Genomic DNA, 12,727 nt, shown 5'->3' on the forward strand with positions numbered 1-12,727 from the left:
TGCAATATTTTTGCAGCTGTCTAGACTCCAGCAACTGCCTCTCTGTGAACTGCGTTAGCCCTTCTCTGCCTCACGTTGGCTCTGTGTCACCCCGGATGGGTCTGCATCAACCCTGGGATGCCTTGCGTCAGCAACGCTGGCCTCCCTGAGGCTTTACGTAGTTCTCGACTTCTTTTGCATGGCTCTGGTTGGCTCTGCGTCACACTTCCTTGGCTTCTGCGCTGCTAGAAACAACTTCTGTCACCTCGGTATAGTTGTTTTCTGTTGCTATTGCTCCGCTTGGCTGATGTCTTTTAGTCCCCCTGTGATCTGCACTCACCCTTTGATACCATGTTGAAGTTTCTAATTTTCCTTAGTTTAGAAACCCTTCATGCACTTTTTCTGATTTATTCCTACCTACTTGTTATTTTCTTTAACAAGTTATTTACAAATTAAATACTGAAAATAAACACCAATGCATTCTCGACATATTACAGATCAACAACTAAAAGAAACAAGAACAAACACACCACATGACACCATTATTTTTGGACCAATGTCCCTGGAAAAACCCAATGCGGGAAAACCAATGGAGCTATCTGAGGGTTTTCTTATTAAGCAATATCAGAGTACAATTTGTGTGTCGAAACTGGCCTACCCAACAAAGAATTTACTTAGCAGCTATACCTCACAGTTTGAGAGAAATCTCTTGGCTGAAACCCTGGAAAACCCTTCCGGCAGCTCCTCAGTAGTTTTCAACACAAAACTATTGTGCAACCCCAGCGTTTGCCCAATCTGGACTACGTCAACCGCTCTCTGTTTCACGCTGGCCCTGTGTTAGCCCCAGGAGGCCCTGTGTTAGCTCTGGGAGCCTCTTTGTCAGCTACGTTGGCCCCATTGGTGCTCTGCGTAGCACTTCGCTGCCTCTGCGTGGCCCTGCGTGAGCCCTTCTTGGCTCTGCGTCACCCTCTTTGGCTGCTACGCTGCTCTCCCAACACAATCTATGCCTTCTCTATTTCTCTATACTTAATGCCTCTCAGCTTCTCTCCCGATCACTGATTCTATCTCTCTTAGCAAACCTCGCTCTAGAGAATAGAATAACTGATCATCTGGTGTATTCTCCAAGTGACCCTCAAGCCTCCTCTTATACTTTCCCTGTTGACATCTCAACAGCCGAGATTAAGTCCCTAATCAACGGCTAAGATTAGATCTGGCTTGATCCATTCCCTTTGGACCACTCTAACACAGATTCATATTAACACATTAATATTTTATTTTCCCTAAGTTTAGGCTTAGTGACTCCATTAAAAATATTAATTATTTAATATCTCATCATCTGTTTAGAATCTGCCCAAACCCTTTCTGGGTATTGAAGATCACATGTGCCCCAACCTCTCCACCAAATTTTGTGGCTAGAGCACATCCAATGCTACCCCAAATCAACATAAGCTTCTTTTTTTCCGTCCTCAAACTCCTCTTTCCTTCGCTAGAAAGATGATTCTTGAGATGATCTGGTTGCCCAAATGAGGAAGAGAGGTCTCATATATATAGCTTCCAAAGGGGGTCGAATGGGTGCCTTCAAGGGCCAGACTGACTTGATCGAGGGAGCCGACTTGAAACTTGTGGGGCCATAAATGTAAATGTAAATTTTCCTTTTCTTTTATTAATGACAATACTGACCATGGCTACTAAATTTCCAACAATCAATGAATAAATTCAGCTGCTGCAATACTCGACCTCTCCCCAAATAAATTCAAGTGCTGCAATAATTTGACCCCTCTCCACAAATAATTTCAATTTTCGCAATACTCGTAACTCGGCCTCTCTGCAAAGAAATTAAGCTGCTGCAGTAACTCCACGAATAAATTCAGATGCTGCAATATTCGACCTCTCCACAAATAAATTCAGCCGACTTGACACTTGTGGGGCCATAAATGTAAATTAAATTTCCTTTTCTTTTATTAATGAAAATACTGACCATGGATACTGAATTTCCAACAATCCACGAATAAATTCAGCTGTTGCAATACTCAACCTCTCCACAAATAAATTCAAATGCTGCAATAATTCAACATCTCCACCAATAATTTCAATTTTTGCAATACCTGGCCTCTCCACAAATAAATTAAGCTGCTACAATAATTCGACGACTCTGCACGAATAAATTTAGCCGTTGCAATAACTTGGCCCCTCCATGAATAAATTTAGATGCTGCAATATTTGACGTCCCCAAAAAAAAATTCTGCCCAACAAAATAATTTCAGCCCAGCAAGATAAATTCTTCCCAACAAGAGGAATTTGACCCAACAAGATGAATTCAGCCTAGCAAGAGAAATATGGCTCAACAGGATAAAGTCGGCCCAGTAGAATAATTTTGGCTCCCCTAGATAAATTCGGCTTTGCAAGAGAAATTCAATCCAAAAAGATGAATTCGGCCCAGTAAAATAAATTTAGCCCTCTAAGAGAAATTTGGCCCAACAAGATAAATTCGGCATAGTAGAATAATTTCGGCCCAACAAGATGAATTTTGGCACAATTAAACTCAGCCTTGTATACAAATATGATCTCTTGCAATAATTCTCAATTTTCTCATTGACAAATTTTAGCAAACAGTTTGAATGTAAACGATCTCTCAGATGTTTTGTCAAACAGTTTGCATGTAAGCATTTCTGTGAGTTGCTATAGAGTAGGAGATCTTCCTGAAGCAACTTTGCTTCCTTTTATAATTATGGCCTGTTCAAGATGGATTTTTCGATTTGCCAGGAAGAATTTGTGCTAGGGTTTATGGCCTCCGAAAGAGCTAATTCGGCCACACATCGGACTCAACTTCTAGATAAAATTCAGCTAGGGCTTCAACTTGGAACAAAATTTTCATGCTCTTGGAACAGATAATAAATCTTCCACTGCTAAATCCCTCAGGCTGGCAGGAGAACCAACTTTGCTACCATTGTAATATTCCATAATTTTTTTCAACTAAATTCTTCAAATATTTACTTAGAAAGATACACATGAATTTCTTTCCCAAAACATAATAAAATTGCACAATTTTGCGCAATAGAAATTACTAGCACTTCAATAAATCTACAATGTAAAAGCCTAGAAATTAGAGAGAGATGCTGCAACTCAGAACTAACACGAGAAATAGGAGCAAAAACTCAGCCTTATTTTATTAAAGATAAATATGGAATTACACGCAAATGCTTTGATTTTAGAACTTGAAACAGATTTGTCAATGACCCCTACTACATGGCATCTAAGTTACTGGAAATGCCTGGAGAGTTTCTCTGAAATTCCTTTCCTACGATCAACATACGATCCGCCATCCAATGTCTTGAAAACGTATTTGGACCATATCTGGATTTCGGAAGCTCCGGATCTGGTTTTGGAAATGTATTTGGAGGTTTTAAATTTTTTTGGATCCGTTTCTGGATTTTCGGAAATGGATACACCCGCAAAAGATAAATCATGTTGGGAGCATCTCTGAGAGACCGTCACTGAAAATTAAGCAGCCAATGGGGCACCATCCATTTGAGATTGCACTTGCAAGGAAGAGGCAACCAAAAACAAATGGTTGTATAGACAGTCACTTGATAAATAATAAATTCACATGAAGAAGAATCCATTGGACTGTTGTAAATATCAGTTCTAGGGACATCTAGTTAGCACACCATGGGGAAGAATACTAGTTAAGTTGGACACCAGCCATATTAATGTTGTTAAATTTAGGTATGTTCTATTCTTAGAGCAATTTACTTCAATTTTTCATATTAGCCCAATGACTATTCAGATTAGCAATCACATCAGCATGATAGTAAAGTGCAGATAGAACATAAAATAAACAGTAGTAGACAAGCCAAGACAAGAGGACACAAGATGTGGCACTAGCCAGGGACAAACACCAATGTAACGAATAAAATATATAAATAATATAAATATAATGTAAAAGATAATAATCATAAGTAATAGTTAGTTAAGCTAGTAATTAGGTTGAAGAGGCATGTCTAATAGGACATGACTCTTCATGAAGAGACACTTACTTGGTATATAAGCAAGCCTCTCGTTCTCATTTGTAAATCATTCATTCTTATTTATACATAATGATATAATATTTGTATCCTCATGGATATCTTGTCATTCCAAGTTTTTTCGAGTAATTAGAAGGAACTTTGTTCGCTTCATTTGGTATCAGAGCCACGTTGGCTGATCACCAGGCCCTTGGCCATCAATCGTCATCAACCTTGTTGTTGTCATACTTGAAGCGTTTCACTACCAGTCTTGGAGATTCTCCATTCTATCGGATTTGCCGTCAGGCCTTTGGCCATTTTAAAAAAATTATTACATAAAAAAGAATTATACTGAAAACTTAAAAAGAAAACAAGACACGGATTGCAGTACATCGTGTCAAACGAAGCTCAACTGCCAAACGAAACCTAGCCGCTTAAATCCCTGCCACGCTATCTCCATTGTTGACGTCTGGATTCAGCCACAATTTTCGTTCTTCCCTTGCACAGGTCAGACATCGATTAAAAAAAAAAATTATTACAAAAAATACATATTAAAAACTCGACGGGCCACATAGCGTCCACGACTGGCAACCCACACGGATTCAACCACTGTTGCTTCTCTACCCCTCGCAACACCGTCCGTTGCTACTGCTCCCCTTCTTCCTTATTGCTACCGTCGTCTTATGGTTTGCTACATAACCCCGCATCTCCACCAATTCCGCCAACCCTATCGACGTCACCGCAACCAGATAATCGCATCTAGTCCACATTATTTTTCCAGCCATGACTGTCACCTACCATTCATTCCCGTATAAACTAATTGGGTGCCCTCCGCAGGAATTTTGCTGCTATCCGCAGAAATTATATGTATCATACACAGTGATCATAAAAAAAAAAAAGTCAGTGTTTGTAGCCATCATCCAACCATAATTCCATCGTTCCTCTGTTCGCTGACCAACGATTCCCTGCCACCACTCAATAAACTTTGCTGCTCGACCAGTGGTTGTCCCCTAATATGAAAAACCACCATTGCTGAACAGACAACCGTTGTATATCATTTCAATGTCTGTAGTTTCACTGTGCAAATACCTTGTTTGAATTTAAAATTTCATTGGTGTTTTTCAGAAAAATTAAAAATCGTACAAAGTATAAAAGGACATGATTCTATTAAAAGACGCGACTTTTAAATCCTTAAGTTTGGAATAATTAAAAAAATAGACTATTGTAATTTAGGGTAATCCGTACAAGTCCGTATGGCTTCATAAAGGACCTTCAGAAAATTCTTTCAAATAGTTATTAAGTTATAAGTTTCGTAGCTTCATTAAAAAAAAATGTTGTAAGCTCAGTGGCATTCATACAAGTTATTAAAAGGATTTAGAAAAGAAAAAGAAGAGAAGTAAATTTAAAAAAAAAAGTGAGAAAATTATAGAGAGAATAAAAGAAAAGATTATAAATAAAAAAATATAAAGAGAAGTTTTATATTAAAAAAAAAGAATATTGAAATATATATATATATATATATATATAAAGAGATAAAATAAATTAAAAAAAAATTAAAAATTCCATACAAAGTTAAAAGAAGTGAAGAAAAAAGAAAAAAATATGGAATGCTTGAGTTGCGAACAAAAACAATCAATCGCAAGAGATATAGAACAATTAATTACAAGAATGGAGCGACGGGCTGAGGAGAGAAAGAGAATGGATTCCTTCTTTTCTTTACATCCATCATCACTTCCATAGAATGATGTTATCCAGTGTACCGAGAAAGTGCAGCTAAAAGATCAAGAGAATGACAAAATAGCCAAAATTCAACAAAACAAGGAAGTGTTAGAACGCGAACATAAAAATCTTATGGATATACATTACAAAGAAATAATGGAAAAGGATGAAGAAATTTCTTGTCTCAAGGACCATGTCGAAAAATTACTGGCACAATTGAAGAAGACTAAAGTCTCAAAGAAAGAACTCAAGCAGCATTTATCAAAACAAGAAGAGGAAAATTTGCGTTTAAAGAACCTTAATAAAAATTTATTAGAACAAATCAGAGATCTAAAAGATGAAAAACTTAAAATTCAAAACACTGAAAATAAGGTTGATGAATCAAAAACCAAAGAACTTTTACGTTTGAGGAACCATAATCAAAGTCTGCTCAAACAAACTAAGAAACTTAAGGAAGATAAGAAAGCATTAAAAGATAAGTTGGAACAAGTCACTCAAGAAGAAGTATCGAAATCTCCAGTCACAACAGTTCAAGTTGAAAATAAGGGAACTAATACCGATCCAGTGAATATGACAACTCAAGAAGACAAGTCAGTTGAAGAAACGACACACATAGATGTTGTAGTTCAGACAATGGACATCCCAAGTGAATGTTCCATAACCAATTCAACAACATCTTTGCCAGAAAAAAGTCTAAAAACTTTATATCGACATCCAAATCATGAGAATAGATGAATCAACCTTGCTACATATCTGAACCATTCAGAATCGAAACAACAAGCTGATGTTTCAAATAATAGTGATATAACCTCAATCCAATCTTATGCTAACAAATCGTTAGATCAGAGTACTATACAGAAGATTAATCTGGGATGGTCTGATCCCTTCTCAGTGCGACAATTTTGTTTGTCACTAAGAAGATCATATCAACTTGTATTGACTAAGATGACAGTTCCGAGACAGAAATACTTTCGAAGCAGGAAAAGAGATCAAGCCTTTTTCATCGACAAGCTTTGAGGACAAAGCTTTTTGAGGAAGAAGGCAGATCAAGCCTTTTTCATCGACAAGCTTTGAGGACAAAGCTTTTTGAGGAAGAAGGCAATGTAACGAATAAAATATATAAATAATATAAATATAATGTAAAAGATAATAATCATAAGTAATAGTTAGTTAAGCTAGTAATTAGGTTGAAGAGGCATGTCTAATAGGACATGACTCTTCATGAAGAGACACTTGCTTGGTATATAAGCAAGCCTCTCGTTCTCATTTGTAAATCATTCATTCTTGTTCAGACATAATAATATAATATTTGTATCCTCATGGATATCTTGTCATTCCAAGTCTTTTGGAGTAATTAGAAAGAACTTTGTTCGCTTCAACCAATGTGGGGAAACCCTTTGATCAAATCTTCTTATATTCTTCAATAGTTCAGCAGAGAGAGAGATAGTACAAATATACAAATCTGAGATTTTACGACAGCAGCAGTAAGTCCATCATTCTGCTAATGATGACTGATCTAAGATGCAGTCCTGAAAACATTCAATAAGAGTGCTGTTGCATATCCCTTTTGGTAGATCATCAATCTACTGCAACATTACTCTGATTGCCTGCTCCTGCAATTTTGGTTAAGGCACAAAGTGCAGCCCTAAGTAGCCCTTGCTATGGTGCTATGGCCTGTGGCCTAGCACATAGCAACTCCTGTAGCAAATGTCCTCAAAACATCATCAATCAAATGCTCAAAGCATCTCTTAAAAGTGCTGTAGACTTCTTGCTGCATTGCTGCAATTCTGGGACTGGTTAGGGCACCAATCACAGTCCCTAACAGCTCATCAAACTGGCCCAGAATTGCTTTCCCTTGCTGCAGCTGTCATCCAATAAGATGCTGCCCTCCATGCTGCTCCTTTAGAGCAGATTCAAGCCCAATGTAAGGACTGTCCACGCTACAGCAAGTCCTCCTAACCTTGGCCTCCAAGATCAGGGCCTCGGCCTTACAATCAGAAACTCGGACCCTTGAAACAGTCCTCAAATGACCTTGCTGATTAGGCCTCTCCTTGCTGCAGCAAGGGCTTCCTCTTGCTGTAGCTAACCCTTCATTTGACTGCGGTTTCAGGTCTCTATATCACTGCAGATTTAGGGCTGTCTTAACAGTGAATTAGGGCTCCTTTATGACTGCGTTTAGGGCTTCTGTAGGCAGCATATAGGTTTTCCCTTGACTGCATCCTAGTCTCCTTTAGGATTGCGGATTAGGGCACCTTCAAGACTGTGATTAGGGCCTCTTCCTTGCTGCTAGTTAGTCCTCCTTAGACTGTGGCTAGTGCACCCTTAAATCTGAGGCTTTATCTCTTCCTTAATGCTGCTAGAATTCTCCTTCAACTGCAGCCAAATCTCTCCTTTATCTGTGGCCAAGTCTCTTTCTTACTGTGGCTAGGGTAAGGCTAGATCTCCCTCCCTTTAGGACTGTGGCTAGGGCACTCCCTCTAGATCTCTCTTTCACCAAAACCCAAACAAATGAAGAGAGATCACAAGAGATGAGTGTGTGACAAATGACTTGAAGGTCACCTCTATTTATAGTGCAACGTTGAGGATAAGTTGGGGTAATTTGGTTGCTGGCCGACCTTGACAAATTGTCAAATAACACAAATAAATTCATATCTCCATGAATACATGTTGGAATCGGATGATCTTTAGATCAATCCTACACCTCTCGATGAGAGGAATCCAAGAAAAATATTAGTTGCCATAAATAAGATGACCCACATGGAGTTTGGCCCTACTTTCCAATTTTAACAAATGTCAACAATCAAAACAAGATAAAAATTCGCTCATATACATAAAAATTATATTATCCAAGAAAATAAAAGGATTATAATATCTATGTATTATCGAAAGGCTGTACCGTATAAAAGATAAGTTAAAAGGGAAGAAAAGATTCCAAATCAAAGGTCTACAATGAGAGTTTTCAAGTTATAAACCAAAATTGTAAAGAATTATTATTAATTTATTATTACAAGGTGAAGGCTTATTAGATCATCAAGTTGACTTATCAAAATCAAGTGATAAGAACATGGTGATTTTAAAAAGGAAAAAATAAAATAAAAAGTCATCCATTTTAAATAAAATATCAAAGCTAAAGTAAAATATTATAGTACCAAAGAAACTATTAAAAAGAAGGAACTCATTGAAACACATCATTGGTGGGACCTTTGAAGTCACTAATTCTATGGAAGTAAGTTTGGGTTATTAATAGGATTGAGAAAATTAAGCTATTATTTCAAAAGTTTTAGCAAACGAGGGATTTGGATTCATTTAGAGATTGCTCATTTTGTGGGATCAAAGGGTTTATAGTAAAAGATGAATGGTAATATGAAATTCTTATTTTGTTATATATGTGTGTGTGTGTGCCGTTTCCTTTTCGTATTGTATCCGGATTTTTTGAAAATTTGTCGTATCTGTTTCAAACCCCTATTTGTATCTATCTCCGTATCTGTTACGGTGCAACTTAGCATGGCATGCTTGGCTGGATAATAAACTGATGCTGTAGCCTCAAAGATGAATGCAGCAACATGGAACTTGGCCTCCTAAATTCTTCTTCTCCAAACTTTATGCTCCTGTGAGAGATCTGATAGACCTCTCGTGGTTTCCACATTAAGCTCTAGTGAGTGGATCTGATTTGATCCCTCCTCTTTGAGTGGCTAGGGTATATGATCTCAATACCGAAGCCCCTTGACTAGATCAGCTAGGGTGGATCACTTACCACCAAAACTAACCCATTTTCACACAGGCTCTCACCCAAACAAGCTCCAAGAACTCAACTCAATAACGCCAACAATAATCCAAATATGCATGCCTAAGGAGTGAGCTTTCATCTCCTTTAATAGTTGTGGACTATCGGAATACCATGAGTCTTTTTCTTCTTTTATTAAACTAACTTATAATATTTCTTTTCTTTAGTCACTTTTTAATTAAATTAATTTCCAGATATTACATCATTACTTTTTAATCTGTACACTGTGGGAATGGCTAGGAAACTGAGTTAGTCTCTGTTCTCAATGCTCGGAAAAAGGGACATTACAGTAAAATTTTAGAATAAAATTTGCATTATCATATTAAAGCTTGCTATCTGGCAAGTGTGGAAAGGGATGCCCAATTTTTGCATTCTTACCATCTTCTCAAGAGAAAATATATTCTCCAGATATAATACAAGGTAAAGCAATATTGAGTTTCTCTGGAGGACGACATGTTCATTAGTTAGATGATACAGTCACTGTAAGGAGTAATTTCATGATTTACATGTTATTTATTTTTATATGTTTAAAACTCACATAATCATATACTTTGAGTAGTCAGCTGATGTGGAATGGTTCTTGAATATTGCCTTTTATTTTGAATTGCAACTATTTCCGTGTAACTTGCTTTGTCTATTAAGAGCGAATATTAGTTTTTGAACATTAGAGGGAAAGTCTATTTTTGGTTTGCTTAAGTCTGTAAATTTGTTCCTTTGCTGGGTGATATGTGAAAGTGGACAGAACCAAATAGAGCAGAAGGAGCTCACAGCAGAAGACGATGCCAAATTTAAGGTAATAACACTTCTTGTTTCTTAATTTTCATCTTATGGCAACTGAGCTGGAACACAAGAAATGGACATTGTAATATGGGTTAAATATTTGCAAATGTTATATATTATTCCAGTATTTTTAAATTTATCTTCTTTTTTTTTAATCTATGAATGGAGATTTCTATTAATTTATTTGCTTCTTTTATGGTACCACAATCACTTTTATATATGCAAATTTGTCAAGCTTTGTTTGTTCTTATTGATGCTTTTATTCTTTGATTACAAGAATTTCAGGGTCTTGGTTGAACTAATGGAAGGGCTTTAATCTATAGGCTCAGATTCAGCGTTTTGAAGAAACTCTCAAGTCTAATCCTGAGGATCTTGAGGCTCTAGAGGTGAATGATTCCATCAAAACATTTTATTCTGTACTTTTCTATTGTTTTCTGAGGAATTTTTGAATAGTAATTCAAAATATTATTGGTATTGAAGTACCATCATTTTTTTGGCTGTTGTCAGAGCTGTATACTGGTTGAGAATTAGAGAAGACAAACACTTAATGCTGGAGTTGTTTTTGCAATTTTAAAGGAGACACATTATAACTTACTATGACATTTTCTGCCTTGCTTGGTTGGGTTCAGCTTTTTTAGATGGACTAGAAAAGTAAACAGAGAAAATAAGATATTATATTTGAATACTAATCACTGTCTGTAGTTCAATATTGATAACTTTTTGATTTTATCTGAGAGGCACCATTACAAATTTCCAGATTATTATGAATACCACAACTTTTCTGTTTTTGTTTTTTTTTTCCCTTTTTATTTACAAGTAGCAATGAAGTGTAAATGGTTTTGTTATTCTATCCACAGAGCCTTGATGCTAGATCTGTGGATCTGCATTTCGGGTATGGATCCACCGAGATCTGTGTAGGATCTGCCATGTAAATGCATTCTTCAAACTCGGAAACTGATCACATGCTACTAAAATGAATCCTGATTCCTGTGCCAGCTATCCCTCACATGCTGTTTCCCAAGCAAATAGAGTCTTTTTAAAGGTATTTTCCACCTGTTTGAAACCCTAGAAAGAAAATATTCTATTTAGATTTTTAGTTAGGTTACTTATTTGTAATCTGTAGGCTCCATAGTTCTATAAGTTATTAATTCTCTGAGACACCAGAAGAGGAGGTTGGAGATTTATGATCTGCTCAATATAGACATTTTGTGGATGCTATAGAATCAGAGTTACAATGTAAGGACGACCTTAGACTGGGATGGAATGCTAGCCAAAAACAGGTACAAAAATGCCAAGCAGTTGTACCCAAAACAACTAAAGCAGATGTGGAAGTAGGGAGGAACTCCTTCAGTATTGAAGGAAAATGAATAGACTAATTAGTTGCAGAGTTCCAGTTTTAATACATTCAGTATGACAAATGAATAGAATAAAATTAAAGTACTGATTCCTTTCACTGAGCTTGTAAAGATTCTCGTGTTTAAAGGGAATTTAGCAAAGTTTATAGGTACTTCTCTTGTGGCCTTCACTGATCCTACTAATCTGCAAGATGATTCTCCACAGGTGTTGGTTGGGCCACATCCAGAAGAGAAAAAGACAGTCCAACACCACCTTTTTATATCAGTCTGACAACTCATGATCATTTACTGCATAATTGTATGTTGGATCCTAGGGCATCATATAATCTTATGCGCAAGGCTATTATGGATAAATGAGGGCTGGATATCACAAGACATACGAAGATCTTAATTCTTTTGACTCAAAAAAGTCTAACTTTATGGGAATGATTGAAGATCTATTTATAAATCTAGCTCAAATCCTGACAAAGAGCATGGTGATGGATGTAGTAGTGGTAGATGCCCTAGTAAGTTATGGAACGGTATTGTCCAGATTTTGGGAAACAAAGTTAGGTCGAACTTTGCAATTAGATATGTATTATGCAGCTATTTCAGTATTCAGAGGATAGACAAGGACATTGTATCATGGGGCAAAATTTACCTACTCTCTTAGTGACCCAACAATCCATGGGATTTTCTAGTATATACAGTTGCTGATAATGTGGGCAATTATGTGCCTTTCAAATGGTCTGTGAATCAAAACCCAGGCCAACAAGAAATGAGGTCTAGAAGGTTTTCTTCAATTGTGTTTCATCCGAGGATGGATCAGGAGCAAGTGTAGAAGATGAACTAAAAAGCCGTAGTGTTGTTGGATAAAGTTGTATTGATGTCAATATGATTGTTGAAGCATGATGCATGAACCCTGGATGATACAAACCCTAGTTGATGCCCTAACCCTTGCAAAACCCTAGTGAAGAAGCCATATGATGGAACCCTATTTGTAAATCACAAGCACCACTAGCATTATTGAAGGAGTCCTAGCCCTTATTAGAGATGATGGAGATCTAAACCCTAACCCTAGCTCTAATCCCTAGAGATGATGAAGATCTAAACCCTAACCCTAACTC

General features: G+C 36.9%; 1 protein-coding gene across 2 annotated transcripts in view; it reads left to right on the plus strand.

The window, feature by feature from the left end:
• LOC149172520 (uncharacterized) overlaps nt 1-12,727 on the plus strand; it is a 399,406-nt gene that overhangs the window by 162,984 nt on the left and 223,695 nt on the right. For both annotated transcript variants that reach the window (XM_089427737.1, XM_089427736.1), the window contains exons 8-9: nt 10,222-10,279; nt 10,590-10,652. In XM_089427737.1, the coding sequence (XP_089283863.1) occupies nt 10,222-10,279; nt 10,590-10,652 (121 nt within the window). The remainder of the gene's footprint in view (nt 1-10,221; nt 10,280-10,589; nt 10,653-12,727) is intronic.

The sequence above is a fragment of the Pinus tabuliformis genome, chromosome 4_2 (genome assembly GCF_031772625.1).
Source record: "Pinus tabuliformis cultivar Carrire ecotype Pingquan chromosome 4_2, CPIR1, whole genome shotgun sequence".
NCBI lineage: Eukaryota > Viridiplantae > Streptophyta > Pinopsida > Pinales > Pinaceae > Pinus > Pinus tabuliformis.